The sequence below is a fragment of the Mytilus galloprovincialis genome, chromosome 14 (genome assembly GCF_965363235.1).
Source record: "Mytilus galloprovincialis chromosome 14, xbMytGall1.hap1.1, whole genome shotgun sequence".
In the NCBI taxonomy this organism is placed as follows: domain Eukaryota; kingdom Metazoa; phylum Mollusca; class Bivalvia; order Mytilida; family Mytilidae; genus Mytilus; species Mytilus galloprovincialis.
Genome location: NC_134851.1, coordinates 36,623,084 through 36,636,417, shown reverse-complemented (window position 1 = coordinate 36,636,417; position 13,334 = coordinate 36,623,084). Strand labels below are relative to the sequence as shown.

The 13,334-nt window shown below is 31.4% G+C and overlaps 1 protein-coding gene across 2 annotated transcripts in view; it reads left to right on the top strand.

Annotated features, from left to right (window-relative positions):
- The window catches only part of LOC143058418 (uncharacterized), a 100,182-nt gene that overhangs the window by 50,910 nt on the left and 35,938 nt on the right, over window positions 1-13,334 (top strand). Inside the window, exons 1-2 of one of the 2 annotated variants that reach the window (XM_076231911.1) lie at window positions 1,630-1,724; window positions 9,443-9,571. In XM_076231911.1, coding sequence (XP_076088026.1) covers window positions 1,705-1,724; window positions 9,443-9,571 — 149 coding nt within the window. In that variant the 5' untranslated portion in view covers window positions 1,630-1,704. Of the gene's footprint in view, window positions 1-1,629; window positions 1,725-9,442; window positions 9,572-13,334 lie in introns of those variants that run through there. The other variant, XM_076231910.1, reaches the window with a different exon arrangement.

The window sequence follows — 13,334 nt, the reverse complement described above, 5'->3', positions numbered from 1 at the left end:
GACAATAGTTCAGTTCATCTACACAAAGACTGTTTAGATACATAACATCGGCCTTATTCCAAGCCACCGATATTTTAGATGATGTCCTTATAGTTGACCTTAGTGGTCACTATTAATGTACGTTTATTACTGAAAATAACAGGTGTTTTGCCCCTGGGTGTATGTTTTGAGTGACACAATGTATCTGACTTGTGCTGTCCATCTGTATGTTTGATGCTACCATATATAAGACAAGCTTAATGTTTAAGAATATATTTATATATATATATGTTATCATGGTTATTGGTAAATACATTGTGTGTTCAAAAGTATTGATGAACAACTGAGAACTTGATGTTGAAAGACAAAGTTAATATTGTGGTCTGGTAGGCTTGAGACATTGGGAAACTATTTTGGTAGGTTTGGGGAATTAATCTGAAAATTAAATTATAATGAATTTAGTGAAGTCCACAAATTCAGAAAATTCATGTTGTGTTTAACAACTTAAAACCAATTAATTGATTGATTGAAAAATGTCCAGTGGCAAATATTTCATGTATATTCCCACTGTATGAACTGAAGAATCTTTAAACTGTAGCTTTGCCATGGCAAAGTTTATATGTTTTGCATTGCAGTAACTTTTAAAAGATTACCTTTAAACAAATACATTGAATGTATGTTCCATTTGAATCCAAAATTTGTATTGCCTGACCACAATTAAAAGGCATTCAATTTCACCAAATGTTGTATTATATTTTGGTATAAAAGAAAACAGCTACCACTAAGGATGCTATCCCTGACAATGTTTAAACAATGGCGCTAAAATGGGCTCTGATTTTGGCGCTAAAATGTCCCCTAGTAGTTTCATTTTTTCGCCAAAATGTCCAGCGCCCTATGAAATATAGATGTTAAGTTACTTTGATACAAGCAACTTATGAAACATGGTACCATTTAAACAGCAACACAAAAATTGTCAGCATTAGAAATATATTTTTTCACAATTTTGTCTTTTTTTCTTTCCAAATTTTGAATGTCTGAAATTAAAGGATGTATGTTTGATACACAACTTACATACATTACATGGCTAAATACAGTAACTATCATAGGATATAATTTATCATTAAAAATTGATGAAACAATTGTTCTTTTATTTTACCATTTCTTAATTGATTCAATAGTCTTATACTAATGATGAACATTTTCACTAAACAAGAGGGCGTTTCCCGGATTTTCCACCTTTGACTTCCCAAACATAATTATACATGTATTGCATTCATAAAATAATAATTTATTTTCAATGCGTATGCAATCTGACAAATAGTTGTTGTATCTGTTTGGACATTATAAATTTTTTTCGAGATATTTATGATATATAATTTGTATATGATATTTATGAATGAATAAAACAAATGAAGGAGATCCATTTGTTATCTTTTGACATATTTATACATGTACATGTAGTCGGTATTTTTGTAAACACTTTTATTATGGGAATCAAAGCAAAGTAGAGGAAATTGTCTTTACGAGAGACTAAAATTATTGATTTAATTGTTTTAACCCTGTTTGAGTGCAGTTTGCTTATACTTGTAGTATATAATTGCGTAGCATATACATAGATAGTTAGCTTATACTAGTACTTGTATATAATTGCTTAGCAATAACAGTGATATATCACAAAAATAACTGAATTGGATATTTTCTGTGCTTTTTGCAGTCAGCTCTTGAATGGTGACACCTTTTGACAGGTAAAAATGATTTGATTAGCTGTTATTTTTATTTTACATATTGGATGTGTTTGCTGTGGATATATAATTGTTTTTGTTTTGCTGGATAGATTTTAACGGCTAAAGGTGTGTAGTTTTTGTGTTTATAAAAAAAATACCGGTAAATAGACATCTTTGTTTTGTTTTTAGCTGATAATGTATATTCACGTACACTGGATATTGCTGCTACATATATTGTATTAGTAGAAACACATGGCCAGGACAATTAAGTGTACTGTATATTGTTTTTTTTTGTTTTTTTTTTCAATTTGAAACATATTCCTGTACGCTCTCTTACACTGTGTATGTTCTCGTACACTGGATATTGTTGCTAACTATATTGCATTGTTCAGTTCACTGCATTAGTAGAAATGCATGACAGGGACTATTACGGGTACTGTTAATTATTATTATTTATTTTCTTTTACACATATATTACTGTACATGTTCCTGTATATTATGGTACACAATTCTGTATATTCTTGTACACTGGATATTTCTATATATTCTTGTACATTGGATATTGCTGTACATGCATCTGTAAATTCTTGTACACTGGACATGCTGTACATGTTTCTGTTTATTCTTATACACTGGATATTGCTGTACATGTTTCTGTATATTCTTATGCACTGGATATTGCTGTACATGTTCCTTATATTATTGTACACTGGATATTGCTCAGTACATCATCATTTCCTTGATATTCTTGTACACTGGATACTGCTGTACAATTTCCTGTATATTCTCCTGCACTTGATTTTGCTGTACATGTTCCATTCATGACAGACAATTTAGTGTACTGTACATTATTTTTTTAGGTGTTTGTACTGTTAATTGCTTCCTTTATACTTAAGAAATTAAGTTGTATGGGAGAGCCAGACATTGAACTGTAGGTAACAGCAATATCCAGTGTACAGGGATATGCAGTTAAATAAAAAAGCCATATTAAAATTAAAACTATTCTCGTCAATATAATATATCTATGTAATGTATATGTATGTAAAAAAAAATTTAGTCACAATATGTAACCATACAGTTAACAGATGATTTTTCTTTAGTCACAATGACACATTTAGTGCAAAATGATATGTATTGTTTATAAAATTTAATCATTTTTTGATGTAACAACTCCCTCAGACAATGTATAAAATCAACAAAAAAAAACTTGGTTTCCCATAAATACTACTAAATCAAAGTGGAACATGATGTCAGAAAACAATCCTTTTCTAGCAACTCTGACGTAATTATTTAAATGAGAAAAGTTGTTTAGTTTCTTGTTCATACTGAAGGTCGACAAGCAGGTAATATCATTGCATTCAAAATTTTATTTTATTTTATTGAAGAAATATTGTATTTTGGTTAGAATAATTTAATTAAAAAATCTGCTACTAAATTGTTTCCCCAAGTTCTATACAGATGAAAGGCGTTACTAGTGTCCAAAGGAACTCTTTATTGTTAGCTATGACATTGCTTTTTTGAACAATTTTTACATATATGTAACACTCCCTAACGTGTCCTTCCCCCAAAACGTGTCTGTGCTCCCCAAACGGGTCCGTAATATTCAATATTCCCCAAACGTGTCCGATTTGATAACCCCCAAACGTGTCCGCTAATTGTTATTCGCCAAAACGTGTCCACTTTTACACGCCAGAACGTCTCATGTCTTTTAGCACTAATACATGCCTGGCCGTCCTAAATCAACAGCGTTTACGGCAATTCTATGATTGGGGATACAGTTGAGGAAGTGGTCATTTGTAGTTTGTTCAATGCCAGTTGTGTACAATGAGCATAAACAAATATGCCAAATTTAATCTGTAACATATAAATTGACTTTTGACTGAAATTGACTGATTATTGTTCAGTTGCAAGCATTTCATGTGCATTTTGAGCAACCATACATATAATTCTTGTACTGTTAAATTAATTGTTTACTATGTAAATTATTTTGTACTAATAAACTCCGTTGATGCCTTTTATATTCATTCAAATATTGCATGGTTTTTTTTTCCAACAGAATTGGCTTCCCTTCTTTCAACAGTTCTGATATTTTGAAAGCTCCTAAAATCATAAACTGGTTATCATTTTTTTTTTTAATAAATTTCAGGTTTCGAACATTACTAAAGACACACGGACAAGAGACATAACGTCCAGTGCCAAACATTTCATGCATTATTTGAATGATATCATGTTAGCAATAAATGCATTTGTCATTTCTGGGCCCTTTAAAGCTTACTATGCGGATGGGCTTTGCTCATTGTTGAAGGCTGTACGGTCATCTATGCTAGTAGCTGTCAATTTATGTGTCATTTGGTCCCTTGTGGAGAGTTGTCTCATTGGCAATCATACCACATCTTCTTTTTTATACTGAAGTTAGGTTCTTTTATTATACCAAGACTTTAAGATTGGGCCTAAAATTTTACGGTTTTTCGGGATTAACACAGTCTAGTTTGGATTTTAAACTATAAAAAAATAAGAGTTTATTAAGTAGAAAACGATTATTTTATGACCATGTTAAAAATGCACAAAGAATGGGACATTCTCCCTACACGAGTTATCTGATTTAATATCTACAATTTAACTGAGCATTTACATGCAACATAGCTGAACAAAAGCCCCCAATTTTACTCAGGTTATACTGTCGGTTTAGAAAAAAAGGCCTAATGTTATTTTTCTATTTTTCAATGAATTAGTAAAATGAGTATTCATTAATTCCATTTGGGGGATTGGACACGTTTGGGTGCTTAAAAAAATGACACGCTTTGGCGCTGTTTTACAACTAGACATGTTTTGCAGTTCAGTGACGTCGATGTAGATACATTTGGGGGAATCAGACACGTTTGGGGGAAGGACATGATTCTGAGTATAACATGTATACTGTCAGAGTATATTTAATGTCACAATTTTTTTTTGTTGATATCTGTAAAAGTCATACAAATCAAGAAAAGGATTGACAAATCTAAAAATAAGTCCTGTCTGTAACAGTATGTGACATCTCATGTCAGTTAAACTGCTTTGTTTTTATTAATAACATAACCCCTCTACCTCTCTAAGAGTGTTAAGTCAACTGTTGATTTTTTATCCCAATTGTTCAAGATTTGTAAAACCCTAGTTTTTATTCAATGTAGGCAATTTTCTTTACTTTTTTTGTGCTTAATTTAATTCTCTTTCATGTGACAAATTTATTCAACCTATTTAACTTTTCATTAGTATTCATGAGTCTTAGACATAAATTTCAAATTTGACATCATAATTTGAAATGAATTATTAGTTGCATTTTGACATCAAAATTAATTTGTCATTTTATTCTTTTGGTCTCCATGGAATGCTATTGCACATTTAGATGATTTTGTTTTGAAAAAATGACACCAATGTTTTTGGCAGAAGCAGATTTGCAGAGGATAACATGCAAAGTGTGGGGATTTCATCTCCTTCAAAGGCCCTCTGTCATAAAACTACTCAGGACTTGGAGGACAAGATTTGTGCTCGAAAATCCAAATCCAATAATAGGATATGGTTTATTTCTGAGTCTGAATTTCGATAATCATGATCGAAAGTTTCATGGCCCCTAGGCCAGGTTTGACTTAGTCTTGAAGAGGGAGATTTTCAAATTCTGGAAAAAACCATAACAGTTAGCTCCCATTGATTTTTATGGACAGAACACACCAATGCAATGGACCAATGTTCCAAAAAAATACCCATTATATTCATATGGACAGTAATTTCACACCAATGCACTGGACATAACAAACTCCCATTATATATTTGTGGACAGTTGTTTGACACCAACACAAGACCAAACAAGCTTCCTTCATATATGTTAGGACAGTTATTTCACATAAATGCACTGGACCAATCAAGCGCACATTATAAATGTAAGGCCAGTTATATCACACCAATGCACTGGACCATAAACCAGCTCACATTATATATATATATATATATATATGGGGCCCTTTATAGCATGTTGTTCAGTGTGAGCCAAGGCTCTGTGTTGAAGGCCGTACCTGTTGACCTTTAATGGTTTACTTTTATAAATTATTATTTGGATGGAGAGTTGTCTCATTGGCACTCATACCACATCTTCCTATATATATATATATATATATATAAGGACAGTAATTCACCTTAATGCACTGGAGAGACTGGACCAACATTGCTGAGGTGACTTGTTTTGACAAATGACTATGTCCGTTAGTAATGTAATTAAGTGTTTAAGATGAATGTTTTACACTACTGGACAAGTAATAAAGTTATGTGTGTATACTGTATGTCAATGTATTCCTTACTTGTAATTGTACGATGTATCTTTCATTCAATCACAGTTAGTTTCATCTACTGTAAGTTTCAAGTTGGCTTTGGACTTTGGTCTACTTGTTTTATTTCAAGTTTGCTTTAGAACCTGTATGGTAACACCTGATGGTAGCTGGAACAATATAGCTTTTCGATCAATGAGTGCACATTTTTTTGGAGAAGGATTATTTTCTTGTAATTATTCGTCACAATTTTGCCAGTTTTAAAACATTTTTTGTGGAAGTATTACTTATTTTTTATGCACGGTTGCACATTTTATACTTTTCTGGAAGTTAGATTTAAAGTTTTGATAAAATTATCAAAGTGTTTGTTATTTGTGATGAATCCTACATTTATTTATATAATTGTCAATTGGATTTATCAGGCTGGTAAGAACTTGTTTATTTTTATTTGTTATTTAGTTTATCTTTAGTTTTAAAAACAAAGCTACAATTTAGTTGAATAGCCATAGAAACTTCCTTGAGTTCGAGAGACCAAAAATGATCTGTTAATAGCTATTTTCATATAGGGAAATACCATGAGATCTAAATTGCTTATGAGGTCATCACATCTTCATTTTACTTGACTTAAAGAAGACTCTATCTCAGCTAACTAGTTGTGATGTTAAACAGTACACACACAGATATATAAAATAAAAGATTTTTTAACAAAATGCTTAAATGAATTTTTTTTTGTTGCCTATTAAAACACTATAAATCTCTCACTTTTTAGCATCATTTTAAGAGTGGTTTCTTATTTGGCAACCAAAAGATAAATTTCAAATTTTATCAATATGCTGAATTCATTGTTGGAAAACCTCTTAGAATCTTTTCATTGTATGATACTGTAGATTCATTATTATTCCTTGGATACCAATTTTCGTGGATTTCGTGGGTACAGATAAACCATGAAATTCAATGTTCAACGAATGACGAATTTCCTAAGGTTTTGTATACAGACTTCAGCAAAACCACGAAATTAAATATCCACGAATATACAAGTTTTCCTTAATCCATGAAAATTGGTACCCACGAAAATTAGTCATTTTCAGGGCTGTTACTTATCAATGCATCTGCAAAATTAGAAATAACAAAACCCACATCTACTTATAATCATTACGGTAACTAAGGGAAAAATAGTTGTATTTATAACTTATAAATGATTTCCTTAAATTTTATGAAAATATGTATTTAATCAGGAAGTTTTCATATACAGAAGTTAACTTTTTTATGTGTATAGTTGTATAGTTTCTGAAAAGTAAGTTTATTGTACAATGTATGGTAGTATTGATCTGATATAAGTAAAAATGTTACCATAATAAATGTCTGCTTGAAGACTGATTGATAAGATTGAATGATTACAAAACAAACTGACTAAAACTAATTTGTTCATCAAAATTTGACAAATATTTACTTTTCTTTGACAAAAATATAAGCATTCAATACTTGAACCACACACTTTTTAGTAAAACATTCATTGGATATATATAGCAGTTTTGCAAACACTTATTTTGATCATTGATAAGTTTAAACATTAAAAATAGAAAGTGCAGATAACTACATTTAGCTGATTTTACAGAGTTATCTCCCTGTTGTGTTATTTACCACCTTAAATGATACAGAGGGGCATCGGTTGCCAAGTGATCTAAGTTGTAACAAATGAATCCTTTGCCTGTCAAAACTGAGATTGTAAGTTTTGCTAACGGCACGTGGCACTTTAAATTCAATCAAATCAAGAGGATTGTCAGTTTTCCTTTTAGAGGTCTTTTGCTCTCTTTGATCACTTGATCCACCAATAAAGTTGCCACCATAAGATAGCCCTTGTGTTTAAAGTGGAGTTACACTGATTGATCTTGTAAATGAACTTTTTAAAAATACTATTGTTATCACATTTTGTCATATGTTTTATATTACAATTTTGTCAGCTTATTGGAGATTCCATATTATAAGGTTATTGCATTGGCATTCATACCACATCTTCTTATATCTATATAATATAGGGTTATTGCATGAATATTGGGGAATATTGTCCCGAGTAGAATTTTATATTGCACGAGCTTGCGAGTGCAATATATGTTCTACGAGGGACAATATTCCCAAATATTCATGCAATAACCCTTTTATTGTATAGCACTATAATATTTGAGAGTAAAAATTGGTTTAAACTAAGATTTTGTCGTTGATGACGTCATGAATTTTGAAGATTTATTGTACTAGTGCAATATTAGAATTTATTGCACGCTAACTTTTGGTTACGTTCTGTGGGAAATATTATATTGCTATGCAATAATATAGGGTTATTGCATACATATTGGGGAATATTGTCCCGAGAAGAATTTCGTATTGCATGAACTTGCGAGTGCAATATATGTTCTACAAGGGACAATATTTCCCAATATTCATGCAATAACCCTTTTATTGTATAGCAATATAATATTTGAAAGTAAAAATTGGTTTAAACAAAGATTTTGTCGTTGATGACGACATGAATTTTTAAGATTTATTGCACTTAAGTGCAATATTGGAATTTATTGCACTCTAACTTTTGGTTACTTTCTGTGGAAAATATATTGACGCTATGCAATAATATAGGGTTATTGCATGAATATTGGGGAATATTGTCCCGAGTAGAATTTTATATTGCACGAGCTTGCGAGTGCAATATATGTTCTACGAGGGACAATATTCCCCAATATTCATGAAATAACCCTTTTATTGTATAGCAATATAATATTTGAAAGTAAAAATTGGCTTAAACTAAGATTTTGACGTTGATGACGTCATTAATTTTGAAGATTTATTGCACTAGTGCAATATTGGAATTTATTGCACTAGTGCAATATTGGAATTTATTGCACGCTAACTTTTGGTTACTTTCTGTGGGTAATATTATATTGCTATACAATAATAGGGAATATTGTATAAAATAGAAGCATATATATTGCTTGAGCTTGCAAATACAATATGTATACAGTAATAAGAGGGATAGTGTGCAATTATGACTGAGCAAAGCTTAAGGTGGTACCTAACACTACAGGGATATAACTCTGTAAAGTCAGCTAAATGTTTTGATTGCGTTGTGTTGTAAGGGAATATTAAGGTTCTCAGTGATCAAAATTGGTGTTTGTCAAACTGCTATATAACCAGTGTAATTTTTCTGATAAAAATGGTTGGCTCAAAAGTTTTGAAATTTTGAAATTTTTGTTAAAGTGTCAAAGTATATACTTTGTCAAAATTTTATGAAAATTAAACGAGCCAAATTAATTTTAATAAAAGTGTTGGGTACCACCTTAAAAAAACTTTTCTTCAACATATGTTTGCTTTGTCACTTATGATGTTCAGGGTTTAAGACTATAATTCATTTGCTCATGTATAGTCTCATCAATTTCTTCCTTTTATCTCTTGTAGAACTGAGACTTCACAGCTGGAAGTACCAGTGGACAAGAAATTAAAATGGCTTCTGGGAAACTTGGAACAACATAGCTTTGGTTCTGACCTGTCACAGAACACAGCAACCAGCAACTCTAGTGATATAAGGTTAGTATCAAGAGATTTTACAGAGTACTTGTTGTATCTTTTTTCCCCTGAGGTGGTCGTTGAAGAGTATGTTAAACTTCAATCTTAATTGACTTGTTTTGGCAAATCATTGCAAATAGTTCCTGCCCAAGGTCTTGGATCTGTTCATGTACTCTGTCCCTATTACTCCATCAGTACAAACGGTTCACAAGGATATACTCAAGACTGCTGAAAATGGCATTAAAAACAAACAGTCAATGGATTTGAAATCAAAACAGGAATACCTTGGCATCCTGGGTAAAAGATGTGGCAGGAAACCAGACTGTCACAAAAGGACACTGTACTTAAATTGGGGAGGGTACCAGAATGGTCCTCTTGTACACTGTTACAAATTAAAATATTTAAGTGTAGGATGATATATTTTTTTTGACATGTAGAAACAATTTTGCTTTCAACTAAACAGTGCATGGGTGTAACTGTTAATACAACTGTCATAGGTTGTCTTGTTTTTGTAAATAGAAATAAACAATGATGCAATAAACGAAAATTTTCTGTTTACATTGTGAAAATTTATTTAGAATATGTTGTCAAGTAGCAGGGTAACTCTCCTAATTTTAATGATCCTCATAAAACTTTAAATAGTATGCAATTTAATTATCAGTGGCAGATCCAGTGGGGGAGGGGTGTTTCCGGGGGTTGGAACCCCCCTTTTTTTTGGACGATCAATGCATTTGAATGGGAGCATATACTTGGAACCCCCTCCCTTTTACTCTGGGTTGGGAATCCCCCTTTTTAAAATGGCTGGATCCGCCCCTGTTTATTGCAGCAAAGTTATGAAATAAAATTCAGCTTTCTCTAAAACTAGAAAAAGAGTGGTTAAAGGAAAACATTTTAAAAATGATAGAGCAGTGTACAAAATAATAATATATGGAATTTGGTGCATGTTTCAAATGAAGTATAATTTATCATCAACAAAAATAAACTACTAAAAGTCATCTTGAGTTAACATAATAGACAAGTACAATTAGGATATGGTAATTTTCTCCAAGTCATTTTAGCCATTTTGCTAACCAATATAATGTGATTCGAAAGCACATTTATTCACATCTAAGTGCACTAGGACTTTGTTAACCCAATTTTTTTGGGTCTCAATAATCTTTTAACATTTATCTATAGTAGCCTGACATTACCGGATCCAGGAGGGTGGTTCTGGGCTTGGAACCCCTCCATTTTTGGGCCGATCAATGCATTTGAATGGGGACATATAGTTGGAACCCCCCCTTTTTGTCCTGGGTTGGGAACCCCCCTTTTTAAAATGGCTGGATCAGCCACTGCCTGAATTATGATAAAAGAATGCAGTTTTCCGTAGTATTACATGTACCCTCAAATTTCAGCATTTTCTTAAACACAACATAGTAACTATGATATTTCAATTGCTATATAGGGGTATCTAGTGTTTTATACTCAATATCTTTGGCGTTAGGAGGAGAAAATTAGAATGCCTGAATGTTATATGTCAAAAGTCTTCTTTACAAATGTCACATGTGTACTATTATACTCGATATGATTGTTTATCTACGCTACATATACAAACTAGAAAACAAAACTGAATTAAATTTCGGTGAATTCATTTCATAAAATTTGTTTATTTACGCTACAAAAACAAACAAGACAATAAAACTGCTTTAAATTTCGGTGAAATAATTATGTAATATAGGGCAAATATGGACTTTATCATATCATATTTGATCATATGTTAAGTAGGAAGTTGAAATTGTTAAAGATTGTCAGCGATACTGATCAATGGTAAAAGGTTATCAGTAAAATATATGATCAAGATTCGTGTTCGTAGATTAGCTTCTTCCTGGTGTAGTCGTTAGGTAGTGGAAAAAAAGTGAGTATTTTATTTGTCATTTGATAGTAAGGGATTTTTTTGTTGTTTAATTATTTTCATAAATACTATTTTTTTGTGGTTTTGAGAACAAATTTATTTTGGTGGAACTTTGATTTGATTTTGTGGTTTTGCAAAAGTCTGCATAACAAGCTTTTAGAAAATTGTACTATGTTGATATATTTTGGTGGATGTTTGATTTTATGGTTTTGCAAAAGTTTGCAAATATAAGTCTATATAAAATTTGTATTGTTGAAAATGTAAATTTGTTGTTTACAAAAATCTGTAAAATCCACAGAAATTAGAATCTGATATTAAACAATCTTTCCACAGTTACAATATTTCATTTTTATGGAGTCAAAATTTTTTAAATATGTCATTTTAGAGGGTTATTTTTAGCTTTGGAAGTCTGGCTGAGAAGGATGTGTATTTATAGGTCGTAACAGGGTTTATATTGGGGTTTAATTTTAGATTTATTTATTAAATTTAAAGTTGATTTTGAAAACAAACAATATAAGGTTGACTGAGGTTCAAAGGAAACTTTATATTTTTTGCTGTACTTTACTGTAAATGTAAAATATTATATATACAATTTAATGGTAAAGTTGCTTATTTGAGGCCTTATAAGACTTTTTTTATCTGCCTTGCTTCACAATGCAAAATTTGGTATAAAGTAGTGGTCTGATTTTGAATAGTTTATATAAACATGATAAACCATAAGCAATTTTTGGGATACGATTGCTTTCAAGCAATCTGTAGACTTATAACAGTGGCTCAGGTCAATGCCCTCACGAAAGAGTTAGGAATGGGGTTCCTCCTAGAATTAACGTAGGAAAATAGGTGATAAGATATGAAGTGAAATACCTTCTCTCACTCCAAGTCTCGGTGACTGCTGTGGAAAGTCACTTGGAATTGAAAGTAAGAAAATACATTGTTCATACACTTGTATCTGGGATTGGCTAAGCCTATTAGTTTTATGCAACTATTCAGATTACGTAAATTACATTTTACATGTACAGTTGAATTAGTTTTGAAAATAATATTATCCAGCTACATGTATACATGTGACAATGAAAACAATGGCAATCGTATCCCTCAGAGCAATCTGCTCTTTGATTTCTTATTCGAATCTAATGAAATTTTGTAAACAAGCTTTAGATCAATACAAATTCTCGGAAGATTGAAGATGGGCCTTGTTTGTTAATTTTGCATGGGATGTCTTTTACTTAAACCATGCACAAATTTCCCACATATTATCGCTATTTTGTGCATTTTTCCTTTGATGATTTTTTGTGATAATTTTTCATAATGCTAAAGTACTCGCTAGAAACCACAGATGCACATTGGGTCGCTAATGAAATTGACAAAGTCATCATAGGTAAAATAGCGATAAACAGATTATCATTGGTCATCTCAATTTGATTGCTTTTCTTGGTTTCAGTCGGTTTTGGCTCAAGCGAGAAAATCAATATCCTTGAGATGGTCAATGATAATCTATAACTATCTGCTTGTCACATTTTGATAGTGTTGAAATAATTCACAACTTGACGCATGCTTTTAAAATTAATAATTAATATATAGCTAAAACATAATAGTAGGTTTTTAAAGACCTTGATCGGCCATGAGGGTCCTGCACAGTTAGCCAAGTATTAAAGTTTAGTTACCCTTCATCCTGGTTGTCCCCAGTATATTGCAAATCCTACCTATAGTATTAATTGTTAATTTTGTCATGTTTGTAATATTTGCAACTGGACATAAAGAAAATAATAATTAATCAATTTCTAAAAGTTTGGTTTGTAAACTTTGAAAACTATCAAAGTAGTGGAATGGCCTTTTATTTGAAATCCTTTATTGAATGTTTTTTTTTAAGTTATTTAATTTTCTCTTTCATAA